General features: G+C 36.4%; 7 protein-coding genes across 7 annotated transcripts; 5 read left to right on the top strand and 2 right to left on the bottom strand.

Annotated features, from left to right (window-relative positions):
- Nucleotides 1-65: 65 nt before the first annotated feature.
- Nucleotides 66-1,561, top strand: LOC6650277 (HIG1 domain family member 1A, mitochondrial). Its single transcript, XM_002073140.4, has 3 exons — nucleotides 66-262; nucleotides 770-959; nucleotides 1,230-1,561. Exons 1-3 carry the CDS (start codon nucleotides 166-168, stop codon nucleotides 1,249-1,251), a joined length of 309 nt encoding a protein of 102 aa, XP_002073176.1. The 5' UTR covers nucleotides 66-165; the 3' UTR covers nucleotides 1,252-1,561.
- Nucleotides 1,562-1,824: 263 nt separating this feature from the next.
- On the bottom strand, nucleotides 1,825-2,753 carry LOC6650276 (antigen 5 like allergen Cul n 1). Its single transcript, XM_002073139.4, has 2 exons — nucleotides 2,611-2,753; nucleotides 1,825-2,558 (listed from the first exon to the last, which is right to left on the bottom strand). The coding sequence occupies exons 1-2, from the start codon at nucleotides 2,722-2,724 to the stop codon at nucleotides 1,884-1,886; spliced, it is 789 nt and encodes a 262-aa protein (XP_002073175.1). The 5' UTR covers nucleotides 2,725-2,753; the 3' UTR covers nucleotides 1,825-1,883.
- A 158-nt stretch (nucleotides 2,754-2,911) lies between these two features.
- LOC6650275 (antigen 5 like allergen Cul n 1) lies at nucleotides 2,912-3,864 on the top strand. Its single transcript, XM_002073138.4, has 2 exons — nucleotides 2,912-3,069; nucleotides 3,125-3,864. Exons 1-2 carry the CDS (start codon nucleotides 2,944-2,946, stop codon nucleotides 3,797-3,799), a joined length of 801 nt encoding a protein of 266 aa, XP_002073174.1. The 5' UTR covers nucleotides 2,912-2,943; the 3' UTR covers nucleotides 3,800-3,864.
- Nucleotides 3,865-4,008: 144 nt separating this feature from the next.
- LOC6650274 (transcription factor Ouib) lies at nucleotides 4,009-5,328 on the bottom strand. The gene is made up of 4 exons (XM_002073137.3): nucleotides 5,031-5,328; nucleotides 4,400-4,974; nucleotides 4,228-4,338; nucleotides 4,009-4,163 (listed from the first exon to the last, which is right to left on the bottom strand). Exons 1-4 carry the CDS (start codon nucleotides 5,154-5,156, stop codon nucleotides 4,058-4,060), a joined length of 918 nt encoding a protein of 305 aa, XP_002073173.1. The 5' UTR covers nucleotides 5,157-5,328; the 3' UTR covers nucleotides 4,009-4,057.
- LOC6650705 (oocyte zinc finger protein XlCOF8.4) lies at nucleotides 5,287-6,739 on the top strand. The gene is made up of 4 exons (XM_023179943.2): nucleotides 5,287-5,478; nucleotides 5,542-6,176; nucleotides 6,235-6,357; nucleotides 6,419-6,739. The coding sequence occupies exons 1-4, from the start codon at nucleotides 5,359-5,361 to the stop codon at nucleotides 6,606-6,608; spliced, it is 1,068 nt and encodes a 355-aa protein (XP_023035711.1). The 5' UTR covers nucleotides 5,287-5,358; the 3' UTR covers nucleotides 6,609-6,739.
- A 53-nt stretch (nucleotides 6,740-6,792) lies between these two features.
- LOC111519416 (transcription factor Ouib-like) lies at nucleotides 6,793-8,139 on the top strand. The gene is made up of 4 exons (XM_023180204.2): nucleotides 6,793-6,993; nucleotides 7,057-7,673; nucleotides 7,727-7,840; nucleotides 7,902-8,139. The coding sequence occupies exons 1-4, from the start codon at nucleotides 6,877-6,879 to the stop codon at nucleotides 8,101-8,103; spliced, it is 1,050 nt and encodes a 349-aa protein (XP_023035972.1). The 5' UTR covers nucleotides 6,793-6,876; the 3' UTR covers nucleotides 8,104-8,139.
- Nucleotides 8,140-8,207: 68 nt separating this feature from the next.
- On the top strand, nucleotides 8,208-9,870 carry LOC6650704 (zinc finger protein 177-like). The gene is made up of 4 exons (XM_023180203.2): nucleotides 8,208-8,435; nucleotides 8,501-9,336; nucleotides 9,390-9,500; nucleotides 9,570-9,870. Exons 1-4 carry the CDS (start codon nucleotides 8,319-8,321, stop codon nucleotides 9,811-9,813), a joined length of 1,308 nt encoding a protein of 435 aa, XP_023035971.1. The 5' UTR covers nucleotides 8,208-8,318; the 3' UTR covers nucleotides 9,814-9,870.
- The last annotated feature ends 16,240 nt before the right edge of the window (nucleotides 9,871-26,110 follow it).

Raw genomic sequence — 26,110 nt, 5'->3', positions numbered from 1 at the left:
AACGGGTCTGCTCGATAAAATCAATTAACTGTCAACCTATCGGTGGCGCCAACTATTGATTTACCATCACTAACAGTCAGTTTTTTCCCGTTGAATCAGATCGTTCCTCTGCTTCTCTGTAATTAACTATAATTTCGACCGTTTTAATATCCTGCGAAATCAAAAATGAGTGCTCCTAAATCCTTTTTCGAAAGTGAAGAAGATGTAGCGCAGTCAAACAAATTGGCGAGAAAGGCCAAGGAGTCGCCCTTTATGCTGGTTGGTAAGTGTCTTGGACGTGAAAAGCACACGCTTATTCTAGGTGATTTGTGACGTCACAGTGGAAGTTTTTTGTTTTTTGCGTGGGTGAAGTGTACGTGACTAGGCCCTGACCTTGACCATGTAACTTAAGAAAATACCTAATGAGAGGCAATTTACAAGTGACATAACGGTAGATGCCATTGACCCCAATTATTTCAAAATTTCCCTTCTCATTTCATCATCTTTTATTTTGTGATATAACTGTTAGAATGTTGGAGAATAAGAATAAGCGCTAAAGAGGAAATGTAATTGCGGGGTATTAGCACATCCGTGACGTAGACTGGGGGTTTTAGCATCTGGACCTTGGCGCGTGTGTTTTATTTTTTTTTTTGATAGCTAAATTCATGTGTATTGGTGTCAATGCTGTCTGGCATTTATCAGCTGACGCAGCGGATAGCAACAGCAACAAAACTACAACGACTATTACAACTAAACTTTCGTTTTTTCTTCCACTCCTCATCTCGTCCAGGTATCGCTGGCTTTGTGGCAGCTGGCTTGATTGGCGCCTACAAATACAAGCATCGTGGCACAATGAGCACCAGTGTATTCCTTATGCAATTGCGTGTGGCCGCCCAAGGAACAGTTGTCAGTTGTCTGACTATTGGACTCGCCTATACGATGGCCAAGGAATATCTCTTCGACAAGCAGCCCAAGGAAAAGTAATGCCTAAAGTTCCACCGATATAGTTTTAGATCACTACGAATCCTTTACCCTTCCCTACATCCTCCTCATCATAATGTTTCTCATTTAATAGTTCCGACTCTTTATATCGGTTATGCAACCCATACGATATTTGTGTGTAATTAAAACCGGAATAACTTATTCAATTACCTTCCGGTTACTTAATTTCTGATGAAATTATTTTTATTTTTGTTCATACCATTTTTTCCTGATTTCTTATTTGTTTTTTATAATTTATCTCATTTTAGTACAAAATCTTTGACTAACTAAAACAAACTCTTCCCAAAATATCCGTCAACATCGTGATCTTATTGAGGGATACCCTACACTTAATTAAGTTTTAAATAGTAATTTATTGCACTCACATAAGAAATCATTTTGTATCATCAATGGAAACCTGTTGCAAATAAGTAGCTAATGTTTTGTATACCTGTGTAAGATTGTGATACTGTGTGTTTAATATGTAAAACAAAAACAAACAAAAAACTCAAATTGAAATGACAAAGATGCGGACAAGAATAATGAATACCTCTTGAATGATATGGATATATTTAAACAAATAAAGTAAACTAGATGAAAATGAATTAAAATCTGTAAGCAATCAATAACACGCTTCGCTGATGTCATCGCCGTTTTTAAGAAAATTGTTTAAAGTGCGAAATGAAGGCATCACCAGTTACATCAGGGTCGGATAGAGCGATCAATTTTCACCAATTTTATTCGCACCTGCAGTGTGTAAACATTTCCCATGCACTCTTGAAAGAAATTTATGTACTTTTTTAAAACCGACTATTAAGAGAGACCTTCCCCAAGTTTTCCACCAAAATATTTTTCAACTATAAATTAAAATGCTCATCATTTAACTATTTATTATGATAAATTCTCACTTCATTTATGACGACTTAGACTCCTTTCATGCCCTGGATCACCCTTTCGTTGTCGTAAATCTCCTTGGCATAACACAAATTGGGATAATCGAAAGCAGCTCCATAGCGGTTCTTACAACCAGAGGTTGCCTTCTCTCCGGGTGTATACACGGGCTGTCCAACAATGTTGGAGGTGGCAAAGTTACAAGTAAGCACAAAGTGATTGTAAAAGTCCTTGGAGAACCTTACAGCGGCACAGCCAATGTGGGTATTCTTTTCGGCAACGGCAATGGTGAACTTGGCAACGCTTTTGTTGGGCAGTTCCTCAGGGAAATTAGAGAGAATTTCGGGTGAGACATTGGCACGTTCAGAGAACCATTTCTCAATCTGTTCCTTAATAATTTCGGCATCCGTGTACTCGGATTCGGCACCGCTGTAGCTAAAGATGGCATTGTTCTGTCCTGCATAGGCAAATCGTTCGGTGCTGCGGCACTTGTCGGCTATGGATTCACAGGTTTTTACATTGAAGAGGGCTAGATGAGCAAGCTCTTCGCACCAGGACATTTTGGCCATACGAACGGCTTTGGGAAGTTTTTCAATCAAGCCACCAGCAACTTTATTGCGGAGATCATTGAAGAGACTAAGGATTAACTTGTGATGGCTTTCGATTTTAATTTCTCGTACATTGCTAGGACATTCGGTACTGAAATTCTGAAAAAGAATCGAATAGTTTAAGAACAACTATGTAAGGCGATGCACTTACTCCTTTATTGTTGCAGGCGATGTGCTTGTCCAGGCAAGTTGGCAAAGCACAATAGTCCACCGCAGTGGCTAGTCCAGCCAAAGAAACAAATAATGCAATAGCCAGTGCGTTCATGTTGATTACTGTTCCAAATTGCTTACAACTGGTCTCCAAACAGTTGGACTTGCTCTATTTATAGGACGGCGACAACGACTGGGAAACTAAGAACATTACATATTTTCACAGCTGTATTATGGTTTAAGGAAAAAATACATTCCATCCGTTTGATTTGGTATAAAAGCCCCTTGATAGAGCTGGGAAAGGCAATTGTAAGCCCACAGCCGATCAATAAACATGGTAGACATCAAGCATAAGGAACTTTGCCTGCTTTTCCTATTTTGGGTTGCCTCAGTCTTTGCCATCGACTATTGTGCACTCCCCACTTGTCTGGATAAGCACATCGCTTGTAATAACAAAGGAGTAAGTAAATCCTCCCGATAGGGCGACTCACTAACATCTATAATTGTCTTTTCAGAATTTCAGTGTAGAATGTCCTAGCGATGTTCGTGAAATCAAAATGGACAGCCACCGAAAGCTAATCTTAAGTATTTTCAATGATCTCCGCAATAAAGTTGCTGGTGGCTTGATTGAAAAACTTCCCAAAGCTGTTCGCATGGCCAAAATGTCCTGGTGCGAAGAGCTTGCTCATCTAGCCCTCTTCAATGTAAAAACCTGTGAATCCATAGCCGACAAGTGCCGCAGCACCGAACGATTTGCCTATGCAGGACAGAACAATGCCATCTTCAGCTACAGCGGTGCCGAGTCCGAGTATACGGATGCCGAGATTATTAAGGAACAGATTGAGAAATGGTTCTCTGAACGTGCCAATGTCTCACCCGAAATTCTCTCTAATTTCCCTGAGGAACTGCCCAACAAAAGCGTTGCCAAGTTCACCATTGCCGTTGCCGAAAAGAATACCCACATTGGCTGTGCCGCTGTAAGGTTCTCCAAGGACTTTTACAATCACTTTGTGCTTACTTGTAACTTTGCCACCTCCAACATTGTTGGACAGCCCGTGTATACACCCGGAGAGAAGGCAACCTCTGGTTGTAAGAACCGCTATGGAGCTGCTTTCGATTATCCCAATTTGTGTTATGCCAAGGAGATTTACGACAACGAAAAGGTGATCCAGGCCAAGAAAGCAATTTGAATCGTTAAAAATTATGAAGATAAAACATATGTAAGATAATAAATAGTGAAATGATGAGCATTAAATATTAAACTTGCCAAGAATTTGGGAGGAAATAAGGAAGCGGCATAGCATGGCCTTCGATATCCATAAACTTTGGTCATTTTGGAAATAAATACATTGCCTACGTTTGAAATCAATAACCTCAGCTCAACATTAAAGAACCAAGATTAAAGTTATAATACAATCTTTTATTATCTAAAAACTATATTAGTCTAATTAAGAATTAGTATTGTCATTGTTGACTCGTTTCATGTGCAATTTGGTGCGCCGATGTAAAAGTAGGTGTGATGAACGTAGAAACCACTGATCACAGGTCTCGCAACTGGAACATGAAAAGTATAAAACATATTTAGATACTTTGTTTAAAAATTACGTGGAATACTTACTGAAAATTTCGATTATTCAAATGGATCTTCTCGTGGTTTTGTTTCGACGATGTGGATCGGAAGGTTTTATCGCAAAACTGGCAGGCAAATGGACGCTCATTTGTGTGAGTTCTGTAATCAAAACGCCTATTAATAATTTTTTCTTTTGAAGTTATTAAATATTCAGCTTTACCTTTCGTGTACAACCTTGCTGCTGCAACCGCGGAACGTTTTGTTGCAATATCGGCAGGCATATGGTCTGGCATCTGTGTGGAGTATCCTATGACGCCTCATTTCGTTTTCCGTATAATACTTGGCCTGACAGATGTCGCATTCAACATCTTTCTTACCAGTATGACGCAGTAAATGGAGTTTCAAATAAGTGGAACATTTAAATTCCCCACCGCAGAGCTCACAAATCCAGGTTTTCTGACTTTTCTTGCGTTTTATTGACTTTTTTGGAGATTTTTTTGTCTTCTTCACCGGGGACGGGGGATTGATCACTTCTTGTTCTATTTCGTCTAGCTCTATTTCAGCCTCGATTGCCTCAGTATCGAGATCAACTTCAGTATGCAATTCATCTATTTCCGCTGCCCCGTAAGCAACTTCATTATCATCGTGTTTGTCGGATTCCTGTATTTCTTTGCACTTTCTTTCCAAAAGTTCCTTATGGGTTTTCAAGCATTTCGTACGAAATTCGACTATTTGGTTCAAGAATGTCTTGCACTCATGGCAAACACATTCAGGCAAAGTATTATCATATTCCAGCTGCGCAATGAATCGGTTATAAATTGGTTTTCTCTTAATTTCATTCTGCAACTCACAAACAAATTTGTTAAGTCTTCCAAAACACTTAGCAGCTGTTCATTCGATTGTTCGAATAGTTCGGCGCCCATAGTTTCATCGGCATTCTTTCCACAAGTGCGGCAAAGTTTGCGCAGTTCGTACATAATTTTTGGAAAAGGTAATTTAAGTAAATTCAAATATTCTGTCAGCTGTTTGCCTACTGCCAGCTGTTCACACACCGATACAATGACAGCGTATCTGGGTGAATGGCAACTACCTAGGAAGAAGAAGCGCTTGGCTTGATTTCAGAAAACGCTTGGGTGTTCTTTTTTGTATATTATTGAAAATTTAATAAACAATTTAAAAATGACTACTCATAAATGTAGAGCTTGTGCAGACACGATAGTAACAGCCAACCCCAAGGATATATTTACCAACGAAAATAAAGCAGTGCTTAAAAATATAAGAAGTCTAACAGGACTGGAGGTAAGCAGGGTCGCAGATAGCAGACAGTAGCCAGGTTAATAAATTTCCAATTCTTTGAAACAGTTCAATTACAGTGAGGATTTGCCAACACATATTTGCACTTGCTGCTATCTGGATTTGCAACATGCAGCTTTGTTTCGAGAACGTTGCATTAAAGCGCAGCAACTTCTATTGGAAGATCCCAAGCTGGAGTTACTGGACGAAAACGAGGAGAATCAAGAAGACGAAGAGGATGAAGAAGACAAAAGCAATGTGCTGGATCCAATGATGGAGTACAAAATGGTCAATGAATTGGACGCCGTAAAAAGCCCAGGGAAGAGGCGCTCGAAAGTGCCTTTGACCAGCAATTATCCTCGCGTCCTTATCAAACGATTACCGTCACCGGTAAAGAAAATAGAAGCTCCAGAATTCGATGACCCTATTAGAAGACGGAGAAAACGAAAGCCCTACTATACTGGCGATAAGAAATATACTTGCGAGCATTGTGGATGGTCTTTTCGTGATTGTGGCAATATGCTAGCGCATCGACGGACACACGGGGAACCCACATTCCAGTGTGATGAATGTGCGCGTAAGTTCTATACGCAACCCTTACTTAATTTACATATCCGGGTCAGACATAGAAATGAATTGCCCTTCATTTGCAAATACTGCGGACAAGGATTCCCGAATAGTCCAGCTCGGTGTCGGCATGAAAGGTGAGCAAATGAAAATTGACTTTGATTTTGTTTTAATCGATTCCTTCATTTTTATTAGAACAATGCATCCAAATGAATTGCCATTTCGGTGTTCCATATGCCCTAAAACTTTCATAAGTAAAATTAGTCTAGATAAACACATTCAATTTCATAAAGATGGCGAAAAGACTGTTAAGCACATGTAAGTTTCTTTAAATTTAGACGAGTTTGTAGAAATTATTAAAAATACGCTTTTCTTTCAGCTGTACATCTTGTAACAAACAATTTGTGGATAAACAGACTTTAAAAAAACACTATGAAACCAAATATCACAGAAGAAGAATTGCGGAATACGTGGAATCTGACAAGGATGAAGCAAGCTTGGTCAGCGATGGGAACTTTGACGAATACGACTTGGCTGAATCACTAATGGCTGATGAAATGGATGATTAGCAACACAATTTAAAACTTTATCCTTTGTAGTATATATTTGTAGTGCATATGTATTTGCTTAGTAACCTTTGTTTACCTTAGCGGGAACATTTTTTTAATAAAATACCGATGATTCTGTCTTTCTAACCCTACTCACGAGGTCATCTCTAGAGTATGTGTTTGCCATTCACAAGTTGTATTATTGTTTTCAGCATATCAATCCGTGAGATAAACGCTTTTATTGTTTTGGATTAAAGTCAGAGTTTATTTTAAAATAAAATTAACCATAATGCCGATTTACTGCAGACTCTGTAATGAGGAAATACATAATCGTAATGCCCCAAACATTTTTGAAGGGGAGCATATTGACATCCTTAAGAATGTTGCAGCAATCACAGGAATTAGGGTAAGCTACATAGATTAAAAATATTTAAAAAATGTAAATTATATGCAATTATGCGATTTGCAGTTACTGAACCGGCCACAAATTCCCCAACACATTTGCGCCAGCTGCCATTTAGATTTAAATCACTTAATGGTGTTCCGAGAACGTTGTATTAAAACTCAAAAAACATTGTTAAAATCCATGGATAAGTCAAATACGCCACAAAAGAATCCGGACCCATTAAACACTTCGACAAGGAAAGCCGCGGATTCCCCGGTTCAAGCCAAGCGTGCTATTGTGAAAATTGTCGCAGAACTACCCCCTAAAAAACAAGCAACTAGTGAGACAATGACTCCATCTCCAGTATTGGCCGAGCCTGATTTCATCACTCTACCAGAGTCAACGTCGTTGCCATCGAATCAGTCATCTGGCAAACGGAAACGCGTTCCCGCTAGTGGAGTTCCCGAACTGGTTTGTGATAAGTGCGGTAAATGCTTCAAGGATCCCAGCAATCTTAAACTTCATCTGGTGCGGCACACGGGAGTAAAGAATTTTGAATGTGCCCTATGCGGTGAGAAGTTCTTTAGTCAGCATTTACTTAATCTTCATGATCGTGTGCGACATCAAGGAGAGCGACCCTACAAATGCAAATTCTGCGGACTTCAATTTTTAACCAGCACAGCCCGATGTCGACATGAAAGGTAAACAAAGCCGCCAAGAAGTCGATATTTTTCTAATTATAGTCTCTTTTTAGGATCCGACACATACGAACACTCAGTTTTAAATGTAAATACTGTGATAAGGGATTTATTGTTCAATCTGATCTCAAGAAACATGAATTTCTTCATTCTGGAGAGCGACCACATCGGTAATTTGTAGAGGATTTTGCTAAAATATTATAAATAGTTCACATAAATTCTGTTTTACAGTTGCGAAATATGTAATATTGGTTTCCCAAGGAGTACAAATTTGAAACTTCACTTTCGTTCCAAAACGCATCAAAAGAAAGCCAACGCCGCATCGGTCGATCAAAGTTATGATGTGGACGATGAAATTAATTATAAACTTATATACCCAGAGGATGACGAAAATTGTATGACAGAGACTTTAATCGAAGAATATGTTGAATAAAAAATGACCGTGATACGGGAAAACAATTTTAATATACATACATATGTACTGAATTTCAAATAGGCGTGTTTTTTCGTGTCACGGCGCTTGAGGTGTCATAACTAACACTATGCCATTCGCCACGAAACGCCACATCAACATTAAAAAATAAATTTTGCTGTCTATTTGCAGACGTTTAATTAATGACAGTAAAATAAAAAAAGTTATTAACTAAAATGCTTGTACAATGCAGACTGTGTGCTCATCACATAGATGAACAATCTGCCAAGGACATATTCGACCAGCAGAACGCAGAACTGGTGCTTAATGTGAAAGTGCTGACGGGCATCCTTGTAAGTCCGGGTACATTTAAATATTGTTTTTATTTCTTGTACTAAAACATTCCCTTGAATTTCAGTTAGTGCAAAGTATAGACCTGCCGCGAAGCATTTGCTCGCGGTGCATCTTGGACTTGAATCATTCGATCGCCTTCCGCGAGTGCTGCATCAAAACGAATCATCAGCTGCTTAAGGAAAAGGGTGCATATATCAGTGAATCTAGTGATTCGGACACAAATCTGTCTGCGGTTAAGCGACCGGCCCCCCAAAATGTGCGATCACTAGTTAGGGCACGTCCGCCTGCCTCGTCGCCTAGCTTGAGAAGTGTTCTTGCTACTGCAACCGGGCCAAAGGTATCGAGTATTGTGCGTGCTCGTATACCAAATTCTATCATTTCCAGCAGCAGTTGTGTCAATCGCTCATCTATGGAAGCTTCAGAAGCACGGCTTGAATCAGAGACTAAAGCACAACCAAATCTTAATTCTGTTGCAACAGCTCTTCTAGATTCTTCTTCATCGGAGAGTAGCCGCTGCAGCAGCCCTGTTCGGGATTGTGGCTCGCCAACGCACTCGCAATCGTCAGTGGTAACGATGTTATCTGATGAAGGTGATCAATCGCCCACGCCATCAGTTTCAGCTGCGGATAAGAAATCAATGTCGAGGCGTCCAAAAGTGGCTGCTTCCTTGGTTTGTGATCAATGTGGACGATCGTTTGATAATTCCAGCAACCTTAAACTGCATTTAGTGAGACATACGGGCGTAAAATCTTTCGAGTGTCCAGAGTGTGATCAGAAATTCTTTACCAATCCTCTGCTGCAAATGCATATATCTGTGCGTCACAAGGGTCAGAAGCCCTGGAAATGCCGCTTTTGTTCACAAGGTTTTCGGACGGGAGATGCTCGCTGTCGTCATGAACGGTTAGTGTAAATTTCTGGTGAGGGATCATCCGATAATTTTGTTTTCATTTTAGCAAGGAACACTACAATACCAAGTTTCCCTGCAAAGTTTGTGGCAAAAGTTTCATTACAAAGTCTTGTTTAAGCAAACATGAATTTTTGCATACAGGCTTGCGTCCGTATCGGTAAGATATTGTAAAAACTATCTAATAACAATCCCTCAATAAAGTTCTTTGTTTATTTCGTTTTATTAGCTGTGAAATATGCGATATTGGTTTCCCACGCAACACCCAATTGAAAATTCATTGCAAATCGAAATCTCATCTGAAAAATTTAGAAGATCCCAAAAAGAAAACAATACCTCAAGTATTAAACTCAAGTAATGGTGAGATGGAGTCTAAAGAAGATGAAGAGTTTCAGGATTTGGATGAAATAATTTATGAAGACTTTGATTACATTGATGAAATGATAGATGAAGATGTAGAGGCTACATTATGAAGTAAATGTAGACAAGTAATAGATGTAATATGATAAATAAAGTTATTGTAATTGTCATTACTAAAAATGAAAATTTAAATAAGTGACCGATAATCACAATCGATCACTGCGATTCTGGCGCCATTATTGTTATCGCCATTCACATTGGATAGTTGACACCTAGTTGTTGAAATTGTAAACAAAGTAATAATATTCTTCTGTGATAACAACATTTGGACGAAGTTGTATTAAAATGATCCTTATTTGGCGTAGCTGTGGTCAGCAAGCCCATTTACTTAATTCAATATGCATTGAAGCGATGATGAAGCGATTAAAATTGTGCAAAATATTTGGAACTTAGCCTTCAAAAAATTAAGCAAATGAAAAAAAGGACTTAGTATTAGTTCTCCATATCTTATAATTTTATATACGATATTGAACGTATATTGAAGTATGTTACACAGTTAATATGTGTAATTCCCAAAATGGTAATATACATAGATGATGATGATGAAAACAGAGGGTTTAAGTAAATGAACCCACTTTCTCTAAAGCCATCTAACTAATGGTCCATCAAACTCGTCTCAATATCTAAAAATGCCAAACCTGGAAAAGCCCTTTAAGGGAAGATTTTTTTAAGGACAAGGTTTCAAATGCGTTAGGGATAAAAGCAAATTGAATGTCCACATGAAGCTCCACGATGAGAAGAAATTTGTGGTGAACGTTTTGGTTAATGTCGTTTTGATAATAGTCTCAAACTATTAAGACTTTAAAGGAAAGTTCAATAAGTTAGAAACAGAACAATGTCATTTTTATATCGCTTTAGAATAATGTACCTAAACTGCGACTATCGGACGAATCATATATGTATGTATATGCTCCATATCCAACCAATTGTCTATGGATCGAGCAACTTTTAAGGTTTACGAAGTTGTGCATACCCTAATAAACAAATCTTATTCAATGTTTCTTTTTTCATAGTTGTGATCTCTGTAAAGCAAATTTAAATCGCAAATCAAGCATTAGGGATATAAAGGTAAGCTTTTTTATATCTTTTGCTAGACAAGTTATGGCTATTTTACATTACGATGGAAAAGAAAACTTTCTATATTCAATAAGCAAATTTCCAATATTATAGTGCTTCACTTTCGTTTCTAGTGAAACTAAACCCATTTTATGGCCTCACATTTACACGCACATGGAATCAAATCCAAAAGCCAGACGACATTGCGTGTTATTGTTGTTGTGGATTGCTTTTAATGACCTTTTTTTGTTGTTGTTGTTTTTGCTTTCGGTAATTGCTGGCTATTTACTCCTTAAGCTTAGCCCTGCCTTGGCCCTGCAATGCCTAGCAACAACTAAACGCATGAGGTTCTTGAACCCATCGATATGAAAATTAACCTACTTCCATTCCATCCCTCAGTAACGAGCGCCACATGGCGTATGAGTAATATTTTAATTAAATATTCAAAGCACAATACAAAACCCAGAGGGAAAGTAAGAGAGAGAGAGAAAAAGAGAAAATGATTCCCATTAATTATAGGATTTCAACGCAAGCACTAAGTAGATTTATCTGTATAAATATCCGTCTTAAATCTACTCTACAACAAATGGTGACAGACACATTTGCTTTTGAACTGAATAACATACAATTTGTATTGCAAAATTGTGGAATTCAACTCGAGATATTCACTCGAAAAGTTCTTTAGTATCACTTGGTAGTTCAGTTATTTATAATTTGAGGCTTATGATTTGGATACACCTACAATTAAAGTTTCTTCCTTAAAATTTCCCGTTTGCATGCCAAACACGTAACCAAATTTATAATACCATTTGTTAGGGCACAAATAGAGAATTTTTTAGGATATATTTAAATAACACATGTTTCAGTCTCATATAAAAAAATCATCCACAGGTCGAATCATTTCAATCCACGTTACGTATACGCCATGTGGCGTAGTTATTAATATATTGAAAAAAAAGGATTTTATTTATATTCGTAATGCACTTAAACATTGTCGTAAGCTTACTCCTTATCAAAAGAAAATTTCGACTAATTTTTTGATTTCTATTACATTTCTATTTATTTCACTTTGCATGTTTTCTTCTAGTTTCTAACTTTAATGCATGAATTCGTTTTGTTTTTCGGCTTTATGATTAATTTATACCAAACATTTACCATGCAGCTTTGACCTGTTTGTGAGTTTGCTTTAATTTTAATTTAGGGGCACCATTGAGTTAAATATTTTACTTCGATTTCGTTTCGATCGATAAAGGAGTGACTTTGCCCTTGTGTTTTTCTTTGCCAAACAACAAAATGAACACCCACAAAAAATGAAGGCAAATATGTATGTTTAAGGACAATTGTTGGTATTTCCTTATTCTGCCGTCTTTTCGGCCTGTGGCTTAAAGTTATTCATATATCTTTCACACATACGTAGATAAGTAGGTGTATTTGTATAAATTACTTTTTTTCGTCCTTCCATTCATTCATTCAGTTCACTTCATGCCGCATTGCTTTAGCAACTTTCTTGCAGCACTTTTTTTTAATTATCACAGCAGGATGTTGTAAATGCAACCGCAAATGCAACTTCAACGCTAAATATTTGCACACAAAACTCACAAAAAGGAAAAAAAGTAGTAGCGAGAAAAACTTTTCTCTTTCAAGTTCCCCAGAGAAAGTTTCTTATTTGACGGCATGGCAAAGTATTGGAAGTGAGCGCAGTGAAAAAAATCTATTCATTCGGTTTTTGCACTTTTTAGCAACTATTTACGCTTCTTGCCGACTCCCGCATACTTAGTGGCATATTCGAGTAGTTTGTAAATGAAAACTAGCCAACAAAAACCAACAAAACAAGCTGGGAAAATGGAAAAATGTGGAAATTAAAAGAATAGAAATGAACAGCAGAAAATGTTGCACTCTGTTTGATGAGTTCAACAACAAAAAAAAAAAATTAGATCCAAATGTTGACCACCAATGTTTCTATACTCTTCTTTTTGACTCGATTGCAATATGTAAAATGATGTTTCATTTCGGGATCATATCACTCCGTTCTAAAAAATATTGTCCATTTCTCAATAAAAGTTAGAGGTAAGTAAGTATAAACGAAAAAAAAATGAGTCAATCATCTAAAGACTTTATGTGAAAGAGCATGTGAAAGAAACCGTAAAGTGGGCGTACAACTGGGCTAAGCTTTAAGGATAATGCCTACTGACAGGTTTCCTTTTCAATTCCGTTTGCGTTTTCTCTCCTTTCGCAACTTTCTTGTCCTTTTTTCTTCGCATTTGCCGCATGCTGTAAATCCGTTTCTTGAAATAATAATGAGAAATTATTGGCGCATTGCGCTCTTGGGGCAGCAAAATGTCGCCACTGATTGTATCAAGTAGACTTTTGCTCTTTTTTGTTTGCTATTGAACACACAGGTTGGCTGACCAGGCGTATAACTAAACTTTGTTATTAACTAAAGTTGATCCAAAAATGCCTTAACCCAGTTTATAATTTGGCAATTTAATCTCTTTAGTCCCTGCCGTAGTTTCACATTCTCGACCACTTCCATTTAATTGAAGCAAAGAGTCCTTTTGAAAAATGCATGTGGCAGAAATGGAAGAATAGAACAAGTATAATTTAATTAATTAAAAACAAAATTCCCAACAGAATGGCCAAGTAAACTTACTTTTCGTTGTGTGTGTGGGGATGTTTGTGTGTGTATAGTATGAAACGGTGAGAAGAACTTGGCTAACATTTACTAATTAAACTGAGTTACATATTTGGGTAAAAACAAAAGCTTTTTTTTATTTAGCTGACATCACAGGATTATGAATGAATGGGCTTAAATGTGAAAACTTAACCGAAACATAAGTATTGCAAGTATTTGCGCCTCGTCAAACAAAATTTTATAGGAAGAGAATTGAGAGCGAAAGTTAAGGGGCAAGTTGCTAAGCTGCTTTGCATTTGGTAACAAGTTTTTTAAGTGCAGTTCTTTCGCCTTTACTTATTTTCATTCTCCTTTCACCTCTCGCCCCCCACAGCCATTTCTTTTACTTTTATTAAGTTGCTCTATTTAAGCTACCATTGAGCTTGAGGCGAAAAGATGAAGCAGCAAGTGAAGCAGCTAGTGCTTATCTCGGTGGCATTTACTTCCGCACAATGCCCCAGCGCACGATGAAGACTTCGAAATAGTTGAATCTAGGTAAAACTTATCGGAAAATTGTTTTAAAAGTTCAAAACGATGAAATACTGTGGGTGTCATACACGTGGCCATAAGAATGAGTTTGATTTTCTATAAGGAACTTATTAAATCTATAATTCACTCTTGCATTCGAGAAAGCCGTTCTCTACCTAAAATTGTCGGAAATGTTGCACAATTCAGATATAACTTAGAAATAATGGAAGGAATGTTTTTAATAGTTATTTTTAAGGACATTTTCCCTAACCCTCTGAAACCACAAATTGTTTGGTTGATAGGTTGGTTAGCATAACCAGGTCCAGGCTGATTTATAGATAATATTCATCCATTTATGGAGAGAGCTCTATAATTGACTCATACATCACAACGACTGAATGGAGACTATAATAATGGGAGTAAGGGTAAAAATTAATTATAATCGCACATATATCACTCCCCATTCATTTGCTCCTTTCCATATAATTTTGTATAATTTTTTTGTTGTTTTTTTTTTAACTCGCTTTTTTTATTCATACATAAATAATTCACAATGAAATCACAATCACATTATTTAACGTAAATGTCGGAGTTAATGAAATTGCCGTTGCCAAGTACTTAGGGATTTATGCAGCTCCCTTTAACCATCCCTACGGAGCTGTCTATCTGAAGGGATTTGCTGGCTCAGCTGAAAAAAAAAAGAAAAAAAGAGAGAGAGAGAAAGTATTTAAACATTGAGTTATGAGTAGAAGCACGCGAAATATACTTATTTTCATTTTTGAAGAATATGTCTGTGTGAAGAGGCGGCGATGTGTTTAATCAGTTGATTGCTATGCGGTTTTCTACGTTGAAACTTCAAGAGAATTAATATGACAGCATTGTCACCGCACTCGGTGGTCTTTTGGGACTGAGAACTACTCAATCAATATGTTCTTTTCGTTTACCCATTGCACTGCAATTGCAGTGCTCAAAATACGTGCCCCAAATCCTCTACTAGCACTCCTGTAGACACCAAACAACTGTCACAGTTGTTTGGGTGGCCTTTTAATCAAAACTTGCATCCCAGTGTCGGTATCAAAAACCAAAGACCACGTCGCCGTCGTCGTCTCTAGATTCCTTTGGTGTGGTGGCTGGTGGAATCAGTTGGTCAGTCAGTTTGGTCATGAAACTTTTTGCCAATACAACACACGATTCCAATTGGTTCCTCATGGCCCAGGGGGGTAGTCAGGTCGCTAAAGCACTTTTTTCCCGCTCTCTATTGTCACTTACAAACGAATGGGCTTGGTCAGACCTTCAATTTTCCAACTTGTCAAATTTTTGGTACAAACTTCGATTCGAATAAATCATTCAGTTCAATAATTTAACTTGTATATATGTATAATTTACTCAGCCAATAAGCAAACATTCTATTTTTTTTAGTTTCAGGATTGAAATAAGTGTACATTTCTTTTCTTGACCTTTCTTTTCTTTTCCCTAATGGTCAGATTAGGCCAGTTAAATAAGCCATTGATCAGCTTATTGCCATGCTCACTAATAAGTTAAGCCAATTGGGGAAAACCAACAAGTATTGTAAATCGATATCATAGCTAAAATCATTTCGTTGTTAAAAATGTAGAATATGGAAAAATTTCGAAATTTGGTTGTTTGCTTTTGACATACATATGTACATACATATGTATGGAGGTCTATTCCTGCGGGTATTTTGCTTTGTTTTGCTTGAAATACTTTTATAATTAAATTTGGAACGCGAATAGCTTTTCTAAACCTTTTTGAGATACCCTATACTGGGTAAGTTAGCTTAGGGAAACAACTCATGCAATTTCATTTTATTGTTCTTCATTTATTTATACATAGTTCTAAATTATTGCCAACCAAAAATTTTTAATATTATTTGATCAATTTTGCAGAGATGAAAGTATTTTTTTTCGATTAAAGAATTTAAATTTCTCAAATTCTTGCGGGAACATTCAAAATTTGTGGAAGACAAAGAAAATGATTATTCTTGTAAATATTTTCTCAGTATTTTTATTTTGTTCTATACAAATTTGTCTTTTAAGGTTTTATCCTGATTTTGAATTCTTGTTAACTTGGATTACATTTTTATTTGATGAAGGAAGGAAAAGGGTTTTTTTATTTTTGTTTTGTAAATGTAATCCAAGGTTTCGTTATGAATTATATTTTAAAATTCAATTTGAAATTTTAATTGAATTCTTTAACAATTTAACGGGTTCAAAACTCTGTCACTGGCTCATCCCTTTCCGCCATCATTTGTCCGGGTGAGCTTTCACTTTGCTTTTAGCTTTGATTAACGAGTGCAACATCAACAGGAGCAGCTGGTAACTGGCAGCTGCTTTCACTGAGGATATAAAGATTCAAGCAAATATTTACTTGTGGTATTTTAAATTAAGGATTAAGCTTACCAAACGCACACACACACAAATTGAAACCCAAACCACCCACAGCCACATCAAGATACACAAAAACAAACACATGGACACACGCGTCTCACCTTTTCTCACCTGGCATACTTACGATGGGTTCGCTGGAACCCTTTTGGTTTTTTTCCTGTGTTCTTTCGTTTTTTTTTTTGGCTGAATTTCGTCCCTTGTTGACTGACTGTGTGTACTCCCCAAGTCCTTTATTAATTTTCAGTTGCAGATGCAGAATGTCCGAAAAAGGGAAAGATTTTCTTGCTGCCTTCCATCAAAGGGCATGGTACAGGTTGTTGTCGTCGTGTTGACTCTGTGTGGCCCTGTGCGTGCCAACAAAAGAGATTAAATGAAACAAACAAAATTTAAATTGTGTATGTTTGCAGTTTTCGTTGCTTATTTACGTACGATGTTTCTTTTAAGTTGCGCCTGTTGGTCTACTATTCATTTCTACTACTATTTAGATGAGTTGGCTAGACTCTCTTGCAACAAAGTCATTTAAGCAATTTTTGTGGTAACTATATTAATAAACTTCTATTAAAAATAAAATGCAGTGAGCATTAAAGTAAACTTGCACCTGGAACAGAAGTTAAAACAAGTCCTTTTGTTTTCACTCTTATTTCACCTTTGTTTTCCAATTTATCCTGTTTTCGTTCTCTGTCTCTCTCTAGTGTCTCGCTCTTACATTCTTTATTTATTTTTCATCCTCTCAATTAAAAGAACACACTGAAATTGGCTTAGAGAGTTGCAGTTTATGGTCTGAACGTGCCTTTATTGCTGCTTTAAGGCCAAAAGGATTAAAGATTGAAAGAAGATGTACATTGAAGTGGGAAGCAATCAAGTTGATGTTGTTGCAAAGACTTGATTAACAACATCACGTAGATGATGAAAGGCCCCCAAAGGGTTTTTCCCCAAACGTTTTGATTTAAAGTTTAAACAAACTGCAAGCATGGCATGATACAAAGGACAAAGGTCAGGGCAGTGTGTACGGGGCCCCACACCCCCTTGTCTAAAAAACAAGATGCAGGGTGTTTGTCCAAGTCAAAATGAAAAATTGTACCAAATGTTGGTAACTAGAAAATGTCCAGTCTGCACTTTTATAGTTTGTTTTAGTTTTAAATGTAAATTTGCTGGTTGGTTTCATCGCACACCGAGCATTCGTTCTCTTTCCCTCACACACACACACACACACACACACACACACACACACACACACTCAGGCATGTGTTTTATATATATATTCTTTGGCTTTTCCTCTTTTCGGTTGGGATTTTGGGGGGAAAATTAATGAGCTCCTGGCTAGCCACTGCTGGCACTTCATAGTGGTCGGACAACAAGCAGGAGAAAATATTTAGCCACTGTTGTGGTTGGCTTTGAAGCGGTTGCAACAACAATTTTTACCCAGTGATGTTTACTCTGCTGTTAACAGCAGCAGCAGCTACTACCAACATGATTATCATCCCAATCTAACAAGCTACTTAACATCCTAAACACTGACCATGTTTGCAAAGGAAAGGATTCTCCACATAAGAAATTAGTTTTTCTTAGGCTTGGTCAACTTCTGATTTAAGTATTGGGGTATCAAAAGGAACGATGAATTTACCCGCTCAATCTTCAAAATTCAACATTTATTTACAATAAACTATCCTTTTTTGCACAAATTATGGAACGCTCATTTATTTCGTTTTCCCATATCAGTATTAAAAGTACATTTCTTAGCTGAATATTCAATTGTAAACTATCCAATTTCGAATCAATTAGTTCCTTTGCAAGGCCTTCGATATGGCAATTGAGTGCCAGCTAGAGCATCTAGTCGACTTTTGCCCAATTTGTATGTCAATTTTGCTGCAAAACATTGCCCAGCAATTGCAATAGACTTTTTTGACGTGGACCTTTACTTTCCACTGATGCAGAAAGGGCCCAGTAAAGGGGGTTGTGCTTGGGTATTTGTAGTTGTTGCATTTGTAGTTAGTTGGCCCAGCCCAGTTTGTAGTTTTGCCCAGAACCTCGCTGTCGTTTGCACGCACAATTACGCGGGCGGGCAAAAAGCGCATCAGGGCAAGGCAAAACAGAAATGAAACGCCAAGAGACCCGAAACGAGGAGGTTGCAAGGGCGGAAGTCGAAAATTTCCATAGAAAGGAATGTGCGTATACGTAATTTCCTGTTTGCAGTTTGTTTGGCTTTAAGAGCCATTTGTTGGGATCGACGGAGAATGGTAATTCAATTTCTAACCGATCTAACACAGATGTCTAAAGCGGTTGCTCTTTAATGCAATAGACAGTCGAAAATTAGATTTACATGCCTCTTGCCATATCCCCAGCCTTTGCAAAGGCGTTTAGTGAAAGCAAACATAATATAAACGACAAGTTAACATGCAATTTTGCACGCCATTTAATATTTTCCACTCTTTTTTTAGTAATATAAATTTATAGGAGTTGAATAAAACAGGCTATGTGTCTAAGTTTTTTTTTTTGCTTTGAAGTACATACGACAAAGAACATTAACATCCAGTTATTCTTGATAATATTTTGTACTAAAAAAAACTATTCAGTTGCAGGTTTTCGGAAAAAAAGCTTTAACTAATGGTAATCGCTTAGGATCAGAAGGAATTTCTAACAATATAAACTCAACAGTCCCACAAACAGCTTTTGACACTTTTTGCCACAAAAAAAAATCCTACAGAACATTTTATCAAGAGATCTTTTCGATAAAATAGCAGAATTCATAGAAATACAGGGTATAATTTCAGAGTATTTTAAAGGATTATGACTAATGGTGTGTCAGGTTTAACGATTCACATTCTGAGAACAAAGAAAAAAAACATCTAAAGCGTCAGTCTTAATATTAACAAGAACTATTGTTATACAAATCTTAGTAAAACTATAAAATCTTTCGTTTGATGAACATTTTGCTGTCATCTCATAGGGCATGGGCAATTTGTTTTGTTTGATATTGTATAGCACACGAAAACTTAATTGATTCAATACATAATTTAGATTATTCCCCACAGTTCTCTACAGGTTAGCCAGTAAATTTACTTTTTAGTCAACCCCTGAGCTTTATTTATAATGTCGATAATAACCAGCCGTAAAAAGGAAAGAAAAAAAAAACGAAAAACCGAGCTTCTGGTGCCACCTATTCTGGCATCTCCTTAAAAAAAAAATCTTATATGCCGATGCTTTGAACAGGCTAATATGTTATGGGAATGTGTCGGAGTGTGTGTAAGTGGTGTGCGCGTGTGTGTGTTGTGTATATGTTTTACATCCTAATTACATTTTAATGCTTTGGCATTTGACAGGTTTTCTTTTTATTACGTTTTCAACGGTAACGATGCGACCTTTGTGGGGGAAATTTCTCAGACAACTTAGCACATTTTCTTGCCACTTACATGGCGGATATTTAGGTATCGTATTATGTTAGGCTCTAATGCTAAATAGAATGATTTGAAGTGTTGAAGCTACATTTGTCGAATGAAGAAAAAAAAAAAACCCGAAACGAAATTTCAAGCAAATAAGAAAAGTTGCTGGATTCTATTTCCAACATCTCGCTTCCAGTTGAAACCATTTTAATATTTAAACTAGTATTAATGGAAAAGGCTCTGATGGCATTTCACAGCATTTTGGCGTGCTGAATTATTCAGTAGGTGACAATAATAATAGTAAAGGATAACCCACCGATATATTTATGTGGGCCCGCAATCCTTACTGCTTTGCATATGTAAAATCAAGTCAAACCCAAACTTAAAGCCTTTGCAAAGGCGCCAACCGTTCACGGCGAGGTGAAAAGGATCTTGCTGCCAGGCAAAAGGGAATTAAATATGCAAATTAAAGTAAAGCTAAGCCAGGCTAAGGCAAGGTAAGAAGTGAAGTGAAGCTAATTCCTTAGTCGCACAAAGTATGCAAACATTTTCATCAAAGAGCCGCGCAAAAAAAAAGGAAACCGCCAAAAAAATAAAAGAAACTCAAGAACTTCAATTCACTAAAGTGGAAAACATTTCGCGTTCTCAAGGACAACATATGTCTGTATATGTATGCATATATTTATGTATATTCCATCTCAACTATGTGTAAGGATGTGTGAGCATGTGCGGTCAAATGCCAAAAATTTGAACAACTTAAAGCAAGAAATTATGCCATACATTTAAGTGAAGGTTTATATCTGTGAGGAAAATGGAAAAATTATGTAATTGCGTCCTTTAAGATAATTAGTTAAATCGGTAAACTGTATCTTCTTGCTAATATGTGGCAAACTTTTTCTATAGTTTGATTATATTTAACAATTACATAAAGAATGTAAAAATGGGAAAACCTCTTTAATTTTTACCTGTTGCCAGATTCACTTCCTTTTTTTTGGTTCGAATTGAAAGCAAATTATATTTAGGTGTGTTCCCTATACAAAAACTTTTCATATTCAATCAACAGCAATGTGAATTTCTCACCTCTCAGGTGAAAACATAAACATGAAAATTCAATTGCTGTTGCCTCAAGGATAACACGAACACAAACACACCCACTCATATACAAATAGTCCTTTATATGCATATATATATATATATCTGTGAAAGGAAACCGAAAACTTGTCGCACTTGTCTGGTTTTTAGCATGAAAAACCTTTTTAAAATGCCAATCCGTGTCTTCCCCACTGCTCAGCCGTGTCGTCTTACTAAGAAGGATGGGAATGTGAAAATGATTTGATTTCCTTTTAGTCGTTTTCTTCACTTTCTCACACATTTGCATCAATCTGGTAATTCTAATTTATTTGCAAAATGGCAAATATCATGGCAAGTGCAGAGAGAGACAATGAATCGGAAAAGCACTTAATTCCCAAAATTTGTTTTCAATCAGAGTAATGTTTGGAAGATATTTTCAAAATTGAACTTCACTGCACTCAATTGATTGGCATTTGCAAGTTAACTAAATATTTACTCGATATGGTTTTATCCCATTAGCAAACGAGCGGCAAGTGTCATTTATTCGATGCTGGGGGCTGCTTGTTTAATTGTTATTTTTTCAATTGTAGTGAATTTTTGCCTGGCACAAAGGACTCTATCAAGTCGCCTACCTAGGAGACAATGACAATAGCAGAAATTTGTCTTTCTCAAACAAAGAAATCACGCAGAGTCTTTTAATGACAATGATGACGAACGATAACATAACCACAATGAAAGCAAGTAAAGGTATTTCTGTACGTTGTCCTGACATTTTGCATGACTAACTTACTGACTGACTGACTGACTGAGTGAGTGAGTGAGTGAGTGAGGGACTGACTAAGTGACATATGTCAGTCTATTCCTGCGGCTGATTGTGAAGTGAAAACATTATTTTTATTCTCATTTGTGTTTGTGGGCCACTCTCCCTCGGTCAGAGGAGCAAGTTTTTGGTGACACGTGTTTGTCAGCATGTCGAGCGGTCGGCAATAACAAAAAACGAATTCAACATAAATAGAGCTGGGAAATGTTAACAAATTGTCAGGCAAATTACCAGAAAACCTTACCAAATTGCATAGTTATGGAATTAAAGAACAAAATGTGTAAAGCGTAGGACGAAAAGTCTTTATTAATAGAATAAAATTAAATCTTGTTGCATTTCATTTGTCCTTTGAGTTAGGGTTAGTTTCTCTAGCTAGAGCACAAGTCTAAATCCTATACTTATAAGTTGTCATAGTCTAAAATATTTTTCACTTTGGGCATATTTTGAATAATTTCTTTGAATTTTCTTTGCGCAAACTCGGCAAATGTGAAATGTTTTGTCGTTTCGTCGTTGTTGATGTTAAATTGCGGTGGCTTCGTTGTGGTCGCCGAACGTTTATTCAGAATTTCAGTTATTATGCGGCTTTTGTAAGCAGTGCATCGCGTCAGTGAACGGAAAATTGTACATGATTAGTTGGCAAAAATATATTTTACGATAAATTTGAAAACTCTTCCACAATATCTAAATTTATATAAATCAAAGTGAGAAATATCTTAGCAGATAAAGAAATAGAAATAGAAGAAGAGAAATAAATAAAAAAAAAATATAACCTTTGAAAGGATCTGGCTTTGTTTGCTTTGGATTTTATTATTATTGTCTTTTATAAAGGTGAGAATTTTTTAATTTCAATTTATAACAATTTAAAGTTTATTGAAAAGTTTGAGTAAATGAATTCCTCACACTCAAAATTCAATCTAAGCGAATTTCATTTACATTGTTTGGCCAAGTTGTTGGCCTGTCGTTGTGGCTGTCTGTTAGTCTGACGTTTTATACAAGGCATTTTGGCATATTTAATTATCGGCTGCCAATTCATCAGGTTCGGTTTTTGGCAACGTTGTTTACCTTTACTTTGCTGGGGGAATCCAAATGAGAATTGAAATATTTTCCAAGCGAACAAATAACCGATGAAGGTTTTATACCCTTTTAAACCACTAACACATAACGCAATCGAGTCTAATCACAAAAAAGAATACATGTTCTATACCCCTTGTAAGGGTATGTAAGTAAACAACGAAATAATGAAAATTTTTAATATAAGCAACAATATGCAAAAAGAAAGTACTGGGTAAAGATGGAGAAAAGCAGAAGTTGTGAAAACATTCCCATCGAATTCTTTAGGCTAGTTTAGCGGCTACGCTCATTTGCATTACGTATACGCAAAGTGAAACAAAAATTACAAACGGTCACGTAGCACAAAGCAAATAACGCCCACCTTGTTTCAGCTTGGGACTGAAAGCGAGAAAAGGAAACACTTATCAGCCATTTTAATAATTGTTAAGGCTATTCTTTGCCACTAAGCGCATTTTCATTTGCCCAACCATCAGAATGTTGCCTTAAGTCACAAACACACATACACCCACCCGCCTTTATAGTCGTATGCACACATTTGGTGGTCATATATGTATGAATTTTAATATAAACTCTTCTTTTCCCAAAAGTAAATGAAAACTCAACAGTGGGAAAAAAGTGAATTTGACTTCTATTTGGTTTCCATTTGCATTTTTAGTTTGGTTTTAATTACAGCTCGCACTATGCATTCATTTGTTTGAATAAATCAAGAGAGCTAGTCAAAGTATTATGCAAGCAAAACTTTGGAATACCCTGCACCCAAAGCAAGTAAATGATTTAAGAATGTTTGAGTCCTTTCAAATTTAGATATAACTAAACGAATAGATAAACACAATAAAAATAAAACCGCGTTAAAACAAAAATTTAAGCAAACTGATCTAATTTCAAATTACAGTTTAGAAAGGACTAAACTGAACTTAAATAAAGAACTAACTTTAACGTTTATTTCTTGACCGATTTTACAAACTGAAGCAACAATTCTCAGCAATTCCTCATCTAAAAAGCAAAAATTGTAGCAAAATTTGCTGATTCTATTATTGGTAAATCGCCAAAGAGATTATTATTAAACCCTTAAAGTTAAACTGCTTAGACTGTGATTTTAAAAAACATATTGGGCTCAAAAGGTTTTACCTTTTTCTAGGGTATTTCAAGCACTTTATTGGGCAACTTTACTGAAGGCCATATGCTTTATGGTTCTTTTTAATATCCCAAATGTCTTGAAGGCACAAATGGAAAATACATTTGAATGTCTTGAGAGCTAAAATTTAAGTAGGTTCCTCTTTTTCCACCAAATTTAAGAATTTAACTTAAAGGTCTATATTGAAATCTCAATTTCATTTATAATTGGTGCTCAGTTATTTGAAATCCCATTCTACTCACCTTCTCTCCTGGCTCTTGGGACTAGTTGATGTAGGTGTTCTGTTTGGACCATAATTCTTGCATTAATTATGTGAGTTTCATTTGACTACAGGCAAATAGATTCGGCTTCTAGTTAGGGGGCAAAGATGCAATCAAATTTGCACAAGTTCATATTTGAGTTGATATTTTGCCGGGTGTGTGTGTGTATATTTAGCTGCTTGGCTTTTTGCCAGTTCTAATGTGATTAAATTTTCAATTGGCTCAGAAATGGAAAAAGTCTTCTTATGAAAGCCACAAATTAAGTTTGAAAAACAGAACAGAATAAGAAAAAGGCAGTATGAATCAAATGAAATAGTCTTCCATTTGTGATGGATAATTGACTGAAATCATTTTAGGCAAAGTTTCAATGACGTATGAGTAAGTACTGTTTGAAGCCCTTCATTAATCAATAAAAATCTTTTTCAAATGAAATCTTCTTCTTGCATTCCTTCAGGTTCTAATATTAAAGCTCAACAAGAAAAAAATTATTCATTTTATTATATTCTTTTAGTTTTGTTTTTCTTGTTTCGCTAACCATCTTTATCTAGGTAAACGAAGTTGACCTTATTTACCATATTTTCCTTTTTACTGCACTGTTGCTTGCCACAATCTGCATCCTGCTGGCCAGTAACTAGTCCGGATGTCAATCCATGGCCATTGTCCTCTTTTTTTGCTCTTCTTTAACGACTGTCAATGTGATACTAGTAGAAGTCCCCTCCCCCTAGCTTGTTCTACTTGGGGGCTTATTTAATTTTGTGGTTTTCTCTCTTTTCTAAATAAAAGAAAAATCACAACTTCCTCTTTGCCACGTTTATGACAAAGCGTTAAAAATGTTTATTATTTTCTTTTCTACTTCAAAGTATTAAATTCTGTCTGCACTTAAAGAGGCAGAAGTGGGAGTTTTTTTTCATACAAATATTCAGAATGATTTATTATGATTCCCAGGCTAAGACAATGATTAAGCACAAAACAATCAGCCATGTTATCAGATTGGCTTGGCTTGTCTCGGCCCCTTACAAAAGCTAAGCCTAAGCAATATTTCTTACAATTGGGTGGACCTTTTTCCGTTCCCTTTTACCCGCCTTACATGTCGCGCCAACAAAAAGTTTAGACAAAAGGCCGAAAAAACGAAAGTGTCATTGTTCTTTAATGGCCTGGAAGTGAATGTCATTCAGTTTTTACTTTTTCTTGCTAAGATCTGCACGACTTTCAATTTATGCAAAATTAATTTGATATAAATTTTAACACAGGACTGAATTATTATTACAACGAAGTTTGTACACTCTTATCATTTATTAACTAATATAACACATTCTTTGTGTAGAGGCTTGTTTTTCGTTTTAATTATTCTTTAGACTGGGAAAAAAATAAACTTTCGCTAACTATAACTTCTTAAATATATTTGCGCTAAAAACTACTTTACTTTTACATCGATAATCGTATATTGATGGATAAGAAATCTTCTTAATATATAGATAATTTTATAGCACTTTGTAAAAGAGAATAACTATTACAGGCAATCATTTAAGTCGTTAGCAATTAAAGCGTTTTTGTCAGCCAATAATAGTTTAAATGGCTCGTTATTGAGTCCTATCAAACTATATATGAGAGAAAATGTTGTTGTTATTACAACCTGATGGACTTTTGGTGGCACATCCTCCTACATTGCAGTTGCGGTTCCCCACGGAGCTGTCCTCTTCTCTCTCACTTTCTGCGTTCCCAATGTTCTCTTTCTCTTTCCCTCCCTGTCATGGCTATAAATCAACAATGCGACATTTTGGTCGCAGACAATTTCACGCTGGCAACCACAAAGCATTCCAATTATGTGCAGAAATAAAGCCTCCGCTGTCTGGTTCGACATGTTCTCTCCTCTTCTCGAGCCTCACACACCTTTTCCATAGCAATAATCAAATTTTCCACTAATTACCGTGAAATGTATGTGTGTACATGGATGGAGGAAAACGTATGGAGGTATGCAAACTCTTAAAACGTTCCTACTTAGTTTACCTA

Source organism: Drosophila willistoni, chromosome 3R, assembly GCF_018902025.1.
Source record: "Drosophila willistoni isolate 14030-0811.24 chromosome 3R, UCI_dwil_1.1, whole genome shotgun sequence".
Taxonomy (NCBI): domain Eukaryota; kingdom Metazoa; phylum Arthropoda; class Insecta; order Diptera; family Drosophilidae; genus Drosophila; species Drosophila willistoni.
Note: the sequence above shows the minus strand (reverse complement) of the source record. Positions and strands in the feature narration are given on the sequence as shown.

Excerpts from the sequence above, each read along its gene's own strand:
- LOC6650277 (XM_002073140.4), top strand. The coding sequence starts at position 166 with ATGAGTGCTCCTAAATCCTTTTTCGAAAGTGAAGAAGATGTAGCGCAG. Across the intron at positions 263-769 it reads GTCGCCCTTTATGCTGGTTG|GTATCGCTGGCTTTGTGGCA; the intron begins GTAAGTGTCTTG and ends CATCTCGTCCAG. Across the intron at positions 960-1,229 it reads GACAAGCAGCCCAAGGAAAA|TACAAAATCTTTGACTAACT; the intron begins GTAATGCCTAAA and ends ATCTCATTTTAG.
- LOC6650276 (XM_002073139.4), bottom strand. The coding sequence starts at position 2,724 with ATGAACGCACTGGCTATTGCATTATTTGTTTCTTTGGCTGGACTAGCC. Across the intron at positions 2,559-2,610 it reads TCGCCTGCAACAATAAAGGA|AATTTCAGTACCGAATGTCC; the intron begins GTAAGTGCATCG and ends ATTCTTTTTCAG.
- LOC6650275 (XM_002073138.4), top strand. The coding sequence starts at position 2,944 with ATGGTAGACATCAAGCATAAGGAACTTTGCCTGCTTTTCCTATTTTGG. Across the intron at positions 3,070-3,124 it reads TCGCTTGTAATAACAAAGGA|AATTTCAGTGTAGAATGTCC; the intron begins GTAAGTAAATCC and ends TTGTCTTTTCAG.
- LOC6650274 (XM_002073137.3), bottom strand. The coding sequence starts at position 5,156 with ATGTACGAACTGCGCAAACTTTGCCGCACTTGTGGAAAGAATGCCGAT. Across the intron at positions 4,339-4,399 it reads AGCAAGGTTGTACACGAAAG|AACTCACACAAATGAGCGTC; the intron begins GTAAAGCTGAAT and ends TTTTGATTACAG. Across the intron at positions 4,164-4,227 it reads TTGAATAATCGAAATTTTCA|TTGCGAGACCTGTGATCAGT; the intron begins GTAAGTATTCCA and ends TTCATGTTCCAG.
- LOC6650705 (XM_023179943.2), top strand. The coding sequence starts at position 5,359 with ATGACTACTCATAAATGTAGAGCTTGTGCAGACACGATAGTAACAGCC. Across the intron at positions 6,177-6,234 it reads GCTCGGTGTCGGCATGAAAG|AACAATGCATCCAAATGAAT; the intron begins GTGAGCAAATGA and ends CATTTTTATTAG. Across the intron at positions 6,358-6,418 it reads GAAAAGACTGTTAAGCACAT|CTGTACATCTTGTAACAAAC; the intron begins GTAAGTTTCTTT and ends CTTTTCTTTCAG.
- LOC111519416 (XM_023180204.2), top strand. The coding sequence starts at position 6,877 with ATGCCGATTTACTGCAGACTCTGTAATGAGGAAATACATAATCGTAAT. Across the intron at positions 7,674-7,726 it reads GCCCGATGTCGACATGAAAG|GATCCGACACATACGAACAC; the intron begins GTAAACAAAGCC and ends GTCTCTTTTTAG. Across the intron at positions 7,841-7,901 it reads TCTGGAGAGCGACCACATCG|TTGCGAAATATGTAATATTG; the intron begins GTAATTTGTAGA and ends TCTGTTTTACAG.
- LOC6650704 (XM_023180203.2), top strand. The coding sequence starts at position 8,319 with ATGCTTGTACAATGCAGACTGTGTGCTCATCACATAGATGAACAATCT. Across the intron at positions 8,436-8,500 it reads AAGTGCTGACGGGCATCCTT|TTAGTGCAAAGTATAGACCT; the intron begins GTAAGTCCGGGT and ends CTTGAATTTCAG. Across the intron at positions 9,337-9,389 it reads GCTCGCTGTCGTCATGAACG|CAAGGAACACTACAATACCA; the intron begins GTTAGTGTAAAT and ends TTTTCATTTTAG.